At 36.5% G+C, this 13,517-nt stretch overlaps 1 protein-coding gene across 1 annotated transcript in view; it reads left to right on the top strand.

Moving 5' to 3' along the window:
* Positions 1 to 13,517, top strand: part of LOC124134541 (receptor-type tyrosine-protein phosphatase epsilon-like) — a 22,391-nt gene extending 8,874 nt beyond the window's left edge. The window contains exons 4-14 of the mRNA XM_046499420.2: positions 451 to 565; positions 4,457 to 4,506; positions 6,511 to 6,548; positions 7,048 to 7,132; positions 7,966 to 8,024; positions 8,509 to 8,551; positions 8,825 to 8,919; positions 9,104 to 9,223; positions 9,765 to 9,910; positions 10,604 to 10,736; positions 10,986 to 13,517. Coding sequence (XP_046355376.1) covers positions 451 to 565; positions 4,457 to 4,506; positions 6,511 to 6,548; positions 7,048 to 7,132; positions 7,966 to 8,024; positions 8,509 to 8,551; positions 8,825 to 8,919; positions 9,104 to 9,223; positions 9,765 to 9,910; positions 10,604 to 10,736; positions 10,986 to 11,153 — 1,052 coding nt within the window. The 3' untranslated portion in view covers positions 11,154 to 13,517. The remainder of the gene's footprint in view (positions 1 to 450; positions 566 to 4,456; positions 4,507 to 6,510; positions 6,549 to 7,047; positions 7,133 to 7,965; positions 8,025 to 8,508; positions 8,552 to 8,824; positions 8,920 to 9,103; positions 9,224 to 9,764; positions 9,911 to 10,603; positions 10,737 to 10,985) is intronic.

Here is a 13,517-nt window from a genome sequence, read left to right as displayed (position 1 = left end):
CACAACTTGTATGTGTAATCAACCAAAAAAACATTTATAAATGTATGACACTTTTCATACCAAAATTGCAAAGTTATCGTTTCTAGTGGGCCAAAAAGGGATATTTTCATACCTCATTATTTACAAATATTTAATCTTTCTACATTCGAAACTTCGAAACTGAGATCACACTGTCGGTTAGGGTATCTACTAAATACCTGCAAACTTCACCTGAACATTAATGACCTCCATAAAGGTTTGGGTTGGTTACGTTTTTTTATTTAGCTCGGATAATCAGTAATTGACCCTCTCTTGTTGGTTTACTGGTCAGATTTGTTTTATGAAGACATTGTTCCTGTTATTTGCCTGTTGTATTCAATAAATGTTTTGTCACATATTTAATTAGATATGCTGATAATCTTTCAACTTGATTACCTTTGAGTAACATTGATGACCGTTGTCTCTATTTAGATGACTGTTCTGCAGCGTATTGGATCGGCACTACAGTTAACTCGGTGTATGTGGTTCTCTGGTTCATCTTCTACCGCTTTGAACAGATATTATGGGAAAAAATTCAGCAGTTAAGGTAAGTAGTTTTAAATAAACATTAAATATGTGCGTCAATCTTTTATTTAGTTTATTTTTTCAACTTAGAAACACGATTGTTGATATTGCTTACTTCTTTTGTGTTCATATATCATACAGTATCAAATATTATCTGACCTTCCTGGAGATCCGGGTACAAATCGGTCTTCAAACAAACGACTAATAATGTTTAAAGGGATGGGGTGGTCAGACTTGGTTAATGCATGGGCAACCTACCATTTGTAAGACAGCTTAAAACAGCATGTCCAGATGAACGCACAGCTAAGTTGCCTTCTGTTACCTTAGATAGATAGAGAATACATAACACCGAAGTAATCTGTATCATATTTATTGTTACTTTGAGAATGAATAATAATGATAATAATAAAATAGATTCAGTTGTCTTATTAGTGGGGCGGTTAAGGCTAAAATTGTGCACTTTGGGTTAAAGCACCAAACTTGGCACACTTATACATTGAACATTCCAAACATTTTTGGGTATGGATCCACCGCTGCAGAGCCCCCTGGTGGTAGAAAATCCAAGATGGCCACCAACATGGCTGAACTCTCTAATGGTATCAATATATACTCAATATATCATACTTATCCGATCCTTTTATACATATATCCATACTAATACATGCGGCATGAATTGCAGCAGAGCTGTATATAATTCAAATATAGTTTGCAGCGCCCCCTGGTGGTAGAAAATCCAAGATGGCCGGCAGCATGGCTGAAATCTCTAATGATATCAATCTGTACTCAACACATCATAGTTATCTGGCCAATTTATACAAATTATCATTGTAATGTATTTAGGAGTAATCACAACAATCCTGTATATAATTCAAACCTAGTATGCAGCACCCTGGTGGTGATGAAAGTCCAAGATGGCCTCCAATATGTTTTAGTTTTCAGAAATTGTCTATTTCTACAGCAGATATAGATATCATTTGATATCTTTGGACTAAGGATAAGTTGATAAGTTTTGATATGATGAATTATTTTAAATGACATTGTATCAATTAATATGTATTGTCTATGATCTATTCTCGGCATATTAATTTATAAATCGTCTACTGAGAAAGGTTCCACCCAGTTTATATTAGATCACCCAAAAATCATTCAACTGGGAATGGATTCATATCTTAAAAACAAGAATGTATGTAAAGGTATTATTGACATTATTGCCATGAACCTATGACATTGACTTACTTCCTACTTAAGTAGGACCAGGAATATCGGTTCAATGTATGTGTTTACGGTTCTATAATTCACTTACAGTGAACTCTTTCCTTCCAAGTATCACATAGCACTGTACAGGCAGGCAGTGTAAAGTTTACTAAGGTTTGCAAGATTTCTTGCAGGTGTAGTGTTAGTTTATGACACTTCTTTGTACCTGACCAAGTGTTGTCCACTTGGGTATCTATATATTACTGCATGTCCTCTCCCAACCCCTGGCTACAAGATTCTGTAGTGTGGGACGTTTGTCAAGCACCTATCCCCATATATGCATTGGTGCTGTCTCAGAGCTGCCTCTTTGGGTTGAAATGTCAATTGTCTGAGATCTTCATGAACAGAGATTTTGACCTTCCAAAGAAACCAGTGAGAACGACAAACCGCTCAAGATTCTGCATTTTGTTGTCAGAGATATCTGCTGATGATGGGAAAGCATTGGTGACTTCAGGAAATACTTGACACGTATCCCAAGCATATGAACCGGTGATGGCAGAAAATAGTGACAATGTCTTTGAATTCCGTGGGCCTCTAGAAGAAAACTCTCGGCTGTTTCAGTCAATCCAACTGCATCTCTATCTCCTTTCATACGGCTATTGAATTGTTCATGTGTCTGACCTTGTGCCACACAAGAGAATGTCCGTTTAGTCTTTAGTTTAGTGTGTCACGAATCCACGGGAACAATGTTCCTTCCTCTTAGCTTTTGAACGCTGCTGCAATAGTGAAATGTTGGTACCATGAAGTGGATATGTTGCTGTTGTAGAGCAGGGATTATGATAGATGTTATCTTTTTAGAATGTTGGTGGGTATACCACACCTTCGTCTTCATAAACACCACAAACTGTGCTATATCTGTTCGAATACACCATATTTTGGAATGTGTCAACAAGATCACGTTTTCTTGTTAATACCAAGTAAACTGGGACTTGTATTTCTCGGTCTCAGTGGTGTCTTTGTGTTGATGAGCTGATACACCCAGATTTCACACTTTGAAGACAAGATGTCCTGAGATACAGTAAACTATGTTTATAATGAACATGCTTAAAACGAACTGGCGGAACTGGTTTTTTGGTCCAAGCCATTTGCTGTATATATGGTGTATATATGTTTATAACGAACAACGGTTACAACGAACTCAAATTAGTGGTCCCTTTGAGTTCGTTATAACTGTAGTTTACCGTAGTTTTTTTCATACCTGGTCCTACAGATTTCATACTCACTAGAGCTTTCAAAGAGACAGGTACAATCTGTTTATGGCAGTCAGAAGGAAATGTTCCTCTGAAAGTTTGTTGCAACCTTAAATCACGTCTGTGGATAAGTGTTGCTTGTTTAGTTAGCCTTAATGATTCAGAATCAAAAAGGCATGTTTAAGTGCTGGTCCAATATTTTTATCACATTCCAAGTTCTGTTACCGAATTTTAACCAAGTTCATGCAGTCCAATATATTCCCCAGATCTGCCTTACGGAATACAGATCTTGCTTCAAGTGAATGAATTTTAGTACCAAAAGCTTATACATTCAGTAAAGCATTACTTGGAATGGTTTTGAAGCCATATTTGATTGCAGTGATTGCAATGAGCAAATGCTACTGATATAGTGGACAAACATTTGACATTTTTTGAAGATTAAGTCATTTTGGCGGCCATCTTGTATTTTCTTCGCCACCAGTGGGCGCTGCATATTAGATTTGAATTATATACAACATTGACTCAATTACTTTTATATAAATGACTAAAATTGACAACATAATGATGATATATTGAATATAATTTGACGTCATAAGAGATTTTAACCATTTTGGCGGCCATCTTGGATTTTCTACCACCAGTTGCTGCTGCTGAGGTCGATCCATATCCAGAAATGTTCGGAATGTTTCGATGTATAAGTGTGCCAAGTTTGGTGCTTTTAACCCAAAGTGCACAATTATGACTAAAATCCAGCCTTAACCGCCCCACTATATGTTTTGTTGAGACACGACAGCAAACCATTGATCTCACAATATTCGAATGGCATCACATCTCACGTATTGTTCACCAATAGTTTTCCAAGAGTTTATTTACCCAAGTAAGGTTGCCGAAAGCCTCCAGTCTTCTGTTCATGGGGAAGGTGTCCCTTTAGTCTCAATATCCTGTTTGTTTAATATTCTTTTCTGGCTTGGTGGTACAGCTCCGAAGTTGAGCTGCGCAAGCCTGGCCCTGTCCCTTAATTCAATTCCCTTATTACTTCAAAGAAACATTTTGGCATCAGTTCAATTTGTATATCTGTTAGAGAGCACACGTATTATCACTTGAATGTTCTGAATGTCTTGAATTGTAGTTTATGAAATGTATAATAGCTGGCACATCCAGGTCACGCATGGATAATCACCAGAAATATTATATGGGGACGGCCTTATCCCCACGTGTGGAATGAAATGGGTTTGTTGATGTTAGAGTGAATAGACTAATTGAACAACGAATGATGAAGTTCAGGATAACCACTGTGATATTAATACATCGTAAACATACACAAGTTTATGTTTTACCAAGGTAGCAATATAATAATCATACTATGAAAGCTGAAAACCATATGTTTTAAATGATATCACAAATACTGTAGAATACTTCTTGTAGACGTATTTACTTGCACATTTTCCAAATGAAATATTTGATTTCAGGTGTAAAAAGACGCGAGGCGAACAGGGGAAACGCACTGATCCAGCGGGACGTAAGATTGTTTTCTCCTTTGTATCTGTGTGGAATGTGTCTGTTTATATCAAGTTTATGTTTCTTTTGTACTCAGATAAAGGGAAAAAAGCCGAACCAGATATTTTGCGAGGAGACGCGACCATTACACCGGGCATCCAGTTTGGGAGTTTCAGTCAGTAAACAAATTAAATGGATTATGGGTTTTCGTTATGTTGCCTCAAATAGACTTCCATTCAGATGGTCCATGGAACATAGGAATTCAAATAATTGTGTTTTGTGTATGGTTAAGTAAAACATAAATATATGAAAACAGACATTCTTGACCACAGACCAACTTACGCGTTTCCCAGTCACTGAACATTTCCAACAGTGTTATTAGCATGTGTTCCTTATAACATCGTCTAATAGAAGACAGTTTACGACCAAAGAGTCCGCTAGATGCGCTGAACTTGATATCAGTTCCTGAATTTTGCACTAGCGCTGAATATCTCAAAGCAGTCATGGTAATCAACGAATATTTATAGTCTATGACTGAAAATGCGAAATCTTATTGATACAGCCATAATGGGTTTAAATTGTGCTTTTAGTTAAAGAACCCAATGAATGACAGGATAACCTTCGCAGAAAAAGAATTCGATTTAGAATACAAATATAGAATAGTCCCCCAAAAGTTAAACATTTGTTTTGTAAGCTGGAGAGTCACTGTCAAATTGTCACTTTCTTCAGAGCTATCAATTATTCAAATATATTTTGTGCAGAAAATATTTGATGTCAAAGCAAACAACAACAACAACAACCTTTGTTGTTCACGGCTATTTTGCCGTTTACCCCAATAGAATATGTTTCGACTGTTGAGGTCCTCAGTAGCATTTATCAAGTTTCGGCCAGGGATAACATGTAACTGTTAGTTTCAATCGGATAAGTAAATTCCTGCGTTTTCATGTCATAGATTGTTTGGTGTGCATATGCTGCCGTCGCATGCCAGGAATACCGCTGTATGGTGTGAGACAACAAACACATACTATTTATGCAAATTGTGTCAGTGGCGGGTGCTACCGGTGGGGCAGGACATGCTTACCATTTTTGCGAACATCTGGTGTCATAAAACTGATTTTAAGTGATCCAGTCACATAATTTCCACTATTATTTTGCCATTTACTCTTAAAGGTATCTGTTCGTCCGATAATCGAAACGGGTATTCTTTGGCGTTATATTGAAGTGGCACGTTGTATTCAGTTGAGTGATTTCATACTTGAGTATATAGAATTTGGTGATGAAAACCCCAAGAAAAATCACTCATACTGCTTTACAGAAATTGTGACTACATTTAACTACAACATATGCAAATCCGGATGCAAAATATAAGCTTTCAAACGAGCTGTGATGTGTCTGTATCATTTTCGGGGGTATAACTTGACAAAATACGCCTTCCTGCCTCTCTTCTATACCTGCATTAGATGTGATAGTAAGGAACAGTTTACTAGTGCAACATGGTTGTGATAGCATGCTGAAAACAATATCATCCGTAGTCTGGATTTCCCTTTGTTATTCGACATGATTTCAAGAACTAACACGTCTGTGCAGTAAAATGTTAAGGAAGATGTTCACAGTTGGGAGAGTTTGCTATCATTATTACCTAATATACGTCATATTTCTTAACAAAGCGTAATTGAAACTAATAAACAGTATATTATGTATATTTACCTTTGATAGTATTGATATGAATTTATATCAGCTGTTATTTTAAACACTGTCTTTGGCCATCGGATTATTTGCAGATCATCGATCAATCGGTACTTCGTTGTTTCGTCTTTTATTTCGGCCTTCCAATTGATATTTTGTGTGATCTAGGGCGTACCATCAATTCATATTGTTACGTAGTTACTGCTATGAATAGTGTGGATTCAATACTGAAGTGTGATAAAATAGTTATTAGACGAGACTACAATTTAACGATATAAATGTCATCATTATTTAGATATATTTCTCTAATGCAGTTTCTTTACCTCTTTTGCACAAGCAGAACCCTTGGCCGACGACACAATAGAGAAAAGGTTTCAGGTATTGATCAAAATTGTTTTTGAAAAAAACTACTAATGCAATATTCACATATTGAAAAAACAATCAAGTATGATGAGTCATATTGTTGCGACTTTGTAAATCAATCCCAACCGTATCTGTATATATCTCTTACTAACGGCTGCTACTGGTAGGGTAGGACATGCTTACCCTTTTCGCGAACACATGGTGTCATCACTGATTTTCAGTGTTCCATTCATGACATTTTCACCCCTATTTTGCATTTTACGCCCAATGGAATCGGTTTCGTAGCAAAATTGAGACTGGTTATTCTCTAAATTTACAAAAGTCCTGGCGCCAGCACATCAGATTCGATAATATGATCCAAACAATGTATTTCAAGGATGAAATAGCAACTCTACAGATAACCAGTGATTCTTAGTTACGTGGTCTAATAATGTTCCTGACCGAGGCTTGAAAGCGCATTTTCTAACTTTACATATATGTTTACTGCTATGTTATATGTATTTGATATTTACAGGAAATACCGAATGATGAAGACGACGAAGCCGCTAGCGTTGCTTTGGAGAACAAGGCCAAAAATAACAACAGATATTCGTATCCATGTAAGATCACTAGTCTTTCCTTTATGGTTCAAATAACAGGTAGAAATTTATACACGCTATTCAAAATACACCTTACCTCTGAAGTGTTCATTATGTAAAGTATTCAGCTATACCAGGTCACTCCCATTATACAGACATGTCAATAGTAACACATCCAGTTATCAGGGATGCCTAAGACATCAAATTCTGTTATCATTCCTAAGTCGGATTGTTGATCAACTTCAAACAATAAAACCACACCACCTGGTGTCCTCACTGACATTCAGTGATCCATCAATAATCTTCACGGCTGTTTAGCTTTTTACGCCTAATGGAATTTGTTTCGACGGATAATCGAGCATGGTTTATCTCTGGCGTTGGCATTCATGTTTCACAGCTATGAGCAACGGAACACTTTTACTTAGCAGTTTTAAACTAACAGGGTGGACGTGCCAATAATTACAAAAAAAGACAGAATACATTTATCATGCAAATAATACAAGATATTTTTCAAAATCTAACATAAAAATCAATAATATTTTCTCTTGTTCGTGTTATCTGTCAATCTGTAATTGAAGGTCCATACGGGTTTCGCCAATAGGTAATAGCTAAAAGACAAACTAAGTGGCTATTGCAATATTGTGTTACTTTAAGTTGTCTGGACACTGGCATGTCCAGCTTATGAGAAGACCACTTGTAAAAACATGGTTCACATGTTTCGTAAAACAAATCATAACATTATTAATTTGTTTATTCATTTCATTAACGATACTAATGCAGCAACAGGACATGGTCATATTAACCATGTTTAAACGGGTTTTCTTTCTTTCATTCTGTATATTTCTTCTTTCCAGATGATTGCAATCGTGTCAGACTCTCAAATGACGAGTACATCAACGCATCTCTTGTAAACGTAAGTTGTGTTCTATTCCTGTTGACTGGCATCTTTCGATTTTTGTGTGAGGTCTGTGGTGACTCCCGGATATATTTTTATAGTGTGTCTGTGTTCTCGACTTGTTGCTGAGACCTCTGCGAATTTGTGTCATGTACATGTACTATGATCTTTGTTCTTGAGTACTGGACATGCTTTGTAGAGATATGCTTTAGGTAATACTATTCATATGCCAATAGAAATATTTGAAAAAATTCCTACCGTTTGGGACTGAGAATAAGTTCTCCTTTATAAACACTTTCTTCACCAATGGTTGCTTGAATCAGAATCAATATACAATGTGAACTGAAACCTCTTATCTGTATTACATTCAACGTTGCTTCTCAAATTACACCTTCCTAAACATCGTCAACGCGTTTAGGTAAAGATATAACGGACAAACATGATAATGCAATATGATTTTTGGAATTCATTCGTAACTTGATGAGGAATATATTTCTTTCAGGGTACCAATTTGGGAGTTTCAAGGTCTTACATAATCACGCAACGTAAGTAAAATAAACACATCTTTATTAAAAATCCCGTCACATCATCGTTTTACAGTGCAGAACCACAACTGTCTGAATGGAATTTGTTGTTTAAAAATGATGGCACTGTGCAAGCACATGCTTTCTGATTAATATACGAACAATTGATTACGATTGAATATCTCAATTGAAACCGTTTTTTTCATATTGAATGTCCCAGGAGGTTATAATATCGCTGTACATTTAGATACTTATTACATCAGTCAAACACGTGCTTATATTGTTATCTTGCAGAACCGATGAAGAATACCAAAGATTCCTTTTGGCGTATGATTTGGGAACGACACGTTGGTACAATTGTTGTCTTGTCAACAAAACCAACCAATGAGGTATGTACCACATATAACGAATAAGTATCTTTCAAATTGAGCACATCATAAAGTTAAGCCGTTGAGATTTCAAAGCAAACAATTTCATTCCAGTGAAAATTATCTTCACTTATTTGGCAATAATAATAAACGTACATAAATGTTTTTGGTGTTTAATTAAATTATGCAATGTAATGCATTCAAGGTTGATCGGAAGCTGAGAGGGGTAAACTGTCAAGTAGACTTTGGGCAAATTCGTGTACAAACGAACGGAACTCTCACCAAGAAGACGTCATACACAGTTCGGAAACTCAAGATACAAAAAGTGCGTATTTGATATATTTTGTGGTTATTTTGAATTTTGATGTTTATGAAATCTGGTCATTTCATTTCTGGTGAAACAACGTTCGACCAGAAGGTAAATCGATGATTTTATCCTTCATAAAAATAGCACATGCTGAAGTCAGTTTACTCACTCTGAAACTTGAATATGTATAAGTCGTTGTCTTTTGTTGTTTCATATTTAAAATGTACTTGTTGATCGTTGCAAACTTATTGATCGATGAAACAGTCAATGGACGCCCTTTTCTTGTAAATATAAATTTAGTATGACCTGTTCAACTCGATAAGGTGATATCCAGTCATGTCAATGTGCGATTTAAGCAGGTCCTACTTTGACCAAAGACAGTGGCGTCCTTTCTCTTAGCAGAGTGGTTTAATCACAAAAAAAACCCGCAGAAACTAAAAGCCCAGCGTCTGTGGCGTATCAGTTTCTTTAGGAAAAACAAGAAACAAATGCATCTTATTCCTATAAATCTTGACAATGACATGAAACATGATTTTACTGACATAATCTTGTCCTCCAGACAACAGAGCACGGCATAGAGAGGGATGTGAATCTCTACCTCTTGCACAACTGGTATCGGAAGAGCAGCTTATGTGATTTTCTGAAGGAAATGAGAAACGTCTCAAGCTTTAAAAGCAACGAATCACCAGTAACAATATTTTCGAGGTAAACCTGATATCTTTACTGTAGGTATTTGATTCAGACAGATACATTTTCACCAAAATACGAAAATCGAATGGTCAACGGCATTATGGTAATAGCGCTCCATGATACATAATGCATGCTGCAAATGAATTAAGCATGCCAAGCGAGATCTGTGTATATGGTGAATGTATTTGCAGTTTATTTATCATAAATTCATCTACTAAACTGAAAATTTGTCAGTTTTTAATATATGATTTGAAAAGAATCTAAAATTGGGATTTAGTCAGCCTTACCCAAATATGAATTTCAGAATAGCAATGTTTATAAAGAGTAACAATGTTTTTAAAATACATTCATTTCGAAGAATACAGTAATGTGTAAACACAAAAAAGATTGATATCCATAGGAACCAATTTTAGTATCCTAAATATGTGACAGCCTATTTTACTGATCTGCGTTAAGATAGCTGCATCCAAGCCTAAAGGCATCATGAATAATTTGAGATAAGCTGTTTCTATAATATAAATCCTAGTACGGCCAAGCCTGTAACTATTTTATATGTGATCATTTTGAAAATTCCACCGGATTATCTAAAGATTAATATTGTTACAAACTACTTTGGCTCTGTCTCCTCGTTTGTAGGAGATCGTTCTTACTTTTCCATACGAATGAAAGACGATATACTGTATATCACTTATACGTTTAATGTTTAAGCGAGGGTGAAGGACCTGCTGCTATTTTTGTTGCCTTGGATTACCTCATGGAAAGGATGAACCATCCTCCACTTGACATGTATGGATGTGTCCACGATCTAGCTTCGCAGAGAAGATGCATGTTTCCAGATACGGTATGAAAATCATTTCAATCCTTGGACGTACAGTTATGTTACACAAGACGATTGTCCTACTGGCATCTCAACCAGTATCTATCATTCAGTCCAATCTTACATAGGAAGTACAGAACCGTTGTGACATCCATCCCAAAACATATTTACAATAGTAGATTTCCTGTATCTAGGATAACGAGGGTGATAACTTAAATGACATTGTAGTTTCCGTAATTAGAACAATAAGCCTAATTTATCTCTGTATTTCAGACAACAGTGAAGAGACTGAGGGAGTGCTATATGTTTCTCCAGAAGGAGAAAGATGTGTCAACATTAACATCAAGATCAACAGGACGAAAATGTTGGATCGGATTTTTGGTGACGGGGGCAATACTTGTCTATATTTTGCTGAACTGGACGATTGCAATCAATCTGTAAACCTATATAAGGCAATTCATGTGTGTCAGTATGTAAGCAGCAATGCATTCGTGTGAAGAAAACTTCGAATTTTGAACAGGATATAAAACAACACACATTAAAAATGATTGAATGTTTCACCATATATTTTAAAATAAGCATTGTGGGCATGTGTTTCTAGATTTTTCTACCAAATTATAAATACACAAGTGCGTTGGAGAGAACCTTAATTGAGAAAGTGTGACAAAACTCTAGGAGCGGACCATTTTTGGGGTGGTGGTTGTGTGTGTGTATGTGTGTGTGTGTAAAAACAAAAGCTCCTAGATTTGTGTAAACAAATGCAGTCTCCATCTCTGCTTGAAAAGAATAACAGCCAGTATCGACCACAAAATGGCCATCCTCATCAACACAAAATCATTCGTGAGCAGTGCCATAATCTTTGACAGAGAGACATGACAATGAGAGACAGTATGCCTCTAACCCTTATTTATTTATAATCATTTCATCTATAAATCTTCCATTTCAAGAGACCATAACAGTTTTTGGCAATTTAGCATTATATACCCATGCTTGGAAACTGACAAGCAAAGGAAACGTTACCAATCAACAAGAAGATACTTGTGTGGTCAAAAGACATGAATTAACAACATCATTCCAAGTAATGTCATGGGAATCAAGTTGGCCTAAAATGTACTCTATTGCAGTTTGAGATGCATCAGTTGTGAAGCTGAAGGGTTTTTGTGGTCCGGATGCAAGGTTTGGGGCATGTTGGCAATTGTTGGACCATTTGAAAGACTCATCATTTTTCAGAAGTTTGTATAGAGGGAAGCCGATGCCAGAAAGGTTCGCACAAATTTGTAATAATACGAGGCCAAATCTAAGAAACGACACAAGTCATAGACATTTTTAGAGGGCGTGATCTGTGTGAACGAATCTATTTTTGAAGGATCGACAATGGTGCCATCGTGATGAAGATATGCCCTAAGTAGGTGACTAGTTTTGTTGCGAATTTACATTTGCCTGGTTTTAGATAGAGTCCTGCTTTTTTTATCTCTGGGAATACTTCCTTGAGGTGATTCAAATGTTCAAAAAACGTTTTAGAAAATATTATGTAATCTACATATATTAGTATGTAACGCCAATTCATTTCTTTATTGCCTCTGAAATGGTTTGCAGAATTGCCATAGGAGCATTTTTGAGGCCGAAAAGGGAGGAGATTCCATCGAAAAACTCCATCGGTTGTAATTTAGGCCGACTTATGTTTTGCATCTGGTTGCCAAAAGCCACTAGCACCATCAAACACACTATAGATATTGGCAAAAGTGGTAGAGGGAGAAAAATAGATTTGTTAACTGCATTGAGGCGTCTATAATCTACGGCAAAGCGGTAAGAGCTATCATGTTTTTTAACCATGACATTAAGAGAGTGCCATTCAGAAGAACTGAGCTTGCACTTGTCCTAATGGGTGAGTTGTGCCTATAAAAAGGGAGTCTAATGGGTCTGGTGTCACCTGTTTCTATTTTATGATGATGTCAGTGAGTGTGTCATTATTCTGACCAGTCTCAGGCAAAAACTGATCTTAGTGATTGGAGAAATGCATGAGTATGTGGACTTTCAATATTTATGAAATGCTAATGTAATGACGTTCATGGGTATTGTTATGTTGTATGACTAGTCGTGGTGTCGGCCAAGGTTGCCGCCTCACCAACACCATCAACGTTGAAGTATCGTCTGTCTCCCGTCCATCCAGTGTGCCTATAATGGACCATCTGCCTGGTGACTATCATTCCAGCTACAGACAAAACTCCTTGCAACGTGGTCATGCGTTACTTCTTGATGTAACATACAAATGGCTTGTTCTTATTTTAGTACCATCAATCTTAGCATGTTATTTGTCACCGTCCAGTGGTTTGGGTGTGAATAACCAGTACATCGTTCCTTTCATATCACCATCTTTGTAGGCTGGCATGCTGCAAGTGCAGCAAAGGTTTCACTGATCTGGGTGATCTAGCACGTTCATTACACAGCAGGCTGGTTGTGGTTAGGCGATTGATTCTCAACCATTTTGTTACATTATTCGGGGTTTGTACAAAACGTGTCCAACTTTCAGTTTGGTAATGTTTATCTTTACGTCTGTTTACATCAAAAGTAATGCTCCTTATGTCCATCATCCCCAATCTTAGAAATTGAAAAGTACATTCCTTCAGTAGATGTGAGTACAAACATGTCATGTTGACTGGGTTTATCAGCAGGTGTTACTTCAGAAATGCAATGAGATATGGCCTAATATTAACATGGAAGATGATATAGTCAGAACTGATTCTATTTTTTCAAGCCAGTTATAAGTAAATATGTGTGCCAAAACCTGTAAACGTATTTTAGATA

This window comes from Haliotis rufescens, unplaced genomic scaffold, assembly GCF_023055435.1.
Source record: "Haliotis rufescens isolate VD_foot unplaced genomic scaffold, xgHalRufe1.0.p SCAF_2, whole genome shotgun sequence".
NCBI classification, from domain to species: Eukaryota; Metazoa; Mollusca; class Gastropoda; order Lepetellida; family Haliotidae; genus Haliotis; species Haliotis rufescens.
The sequence above is the reverse complement of the archived record's forward strand: the minus strand, read 5'-3'. Positions and strand labels throughout refer to the sequence as shown.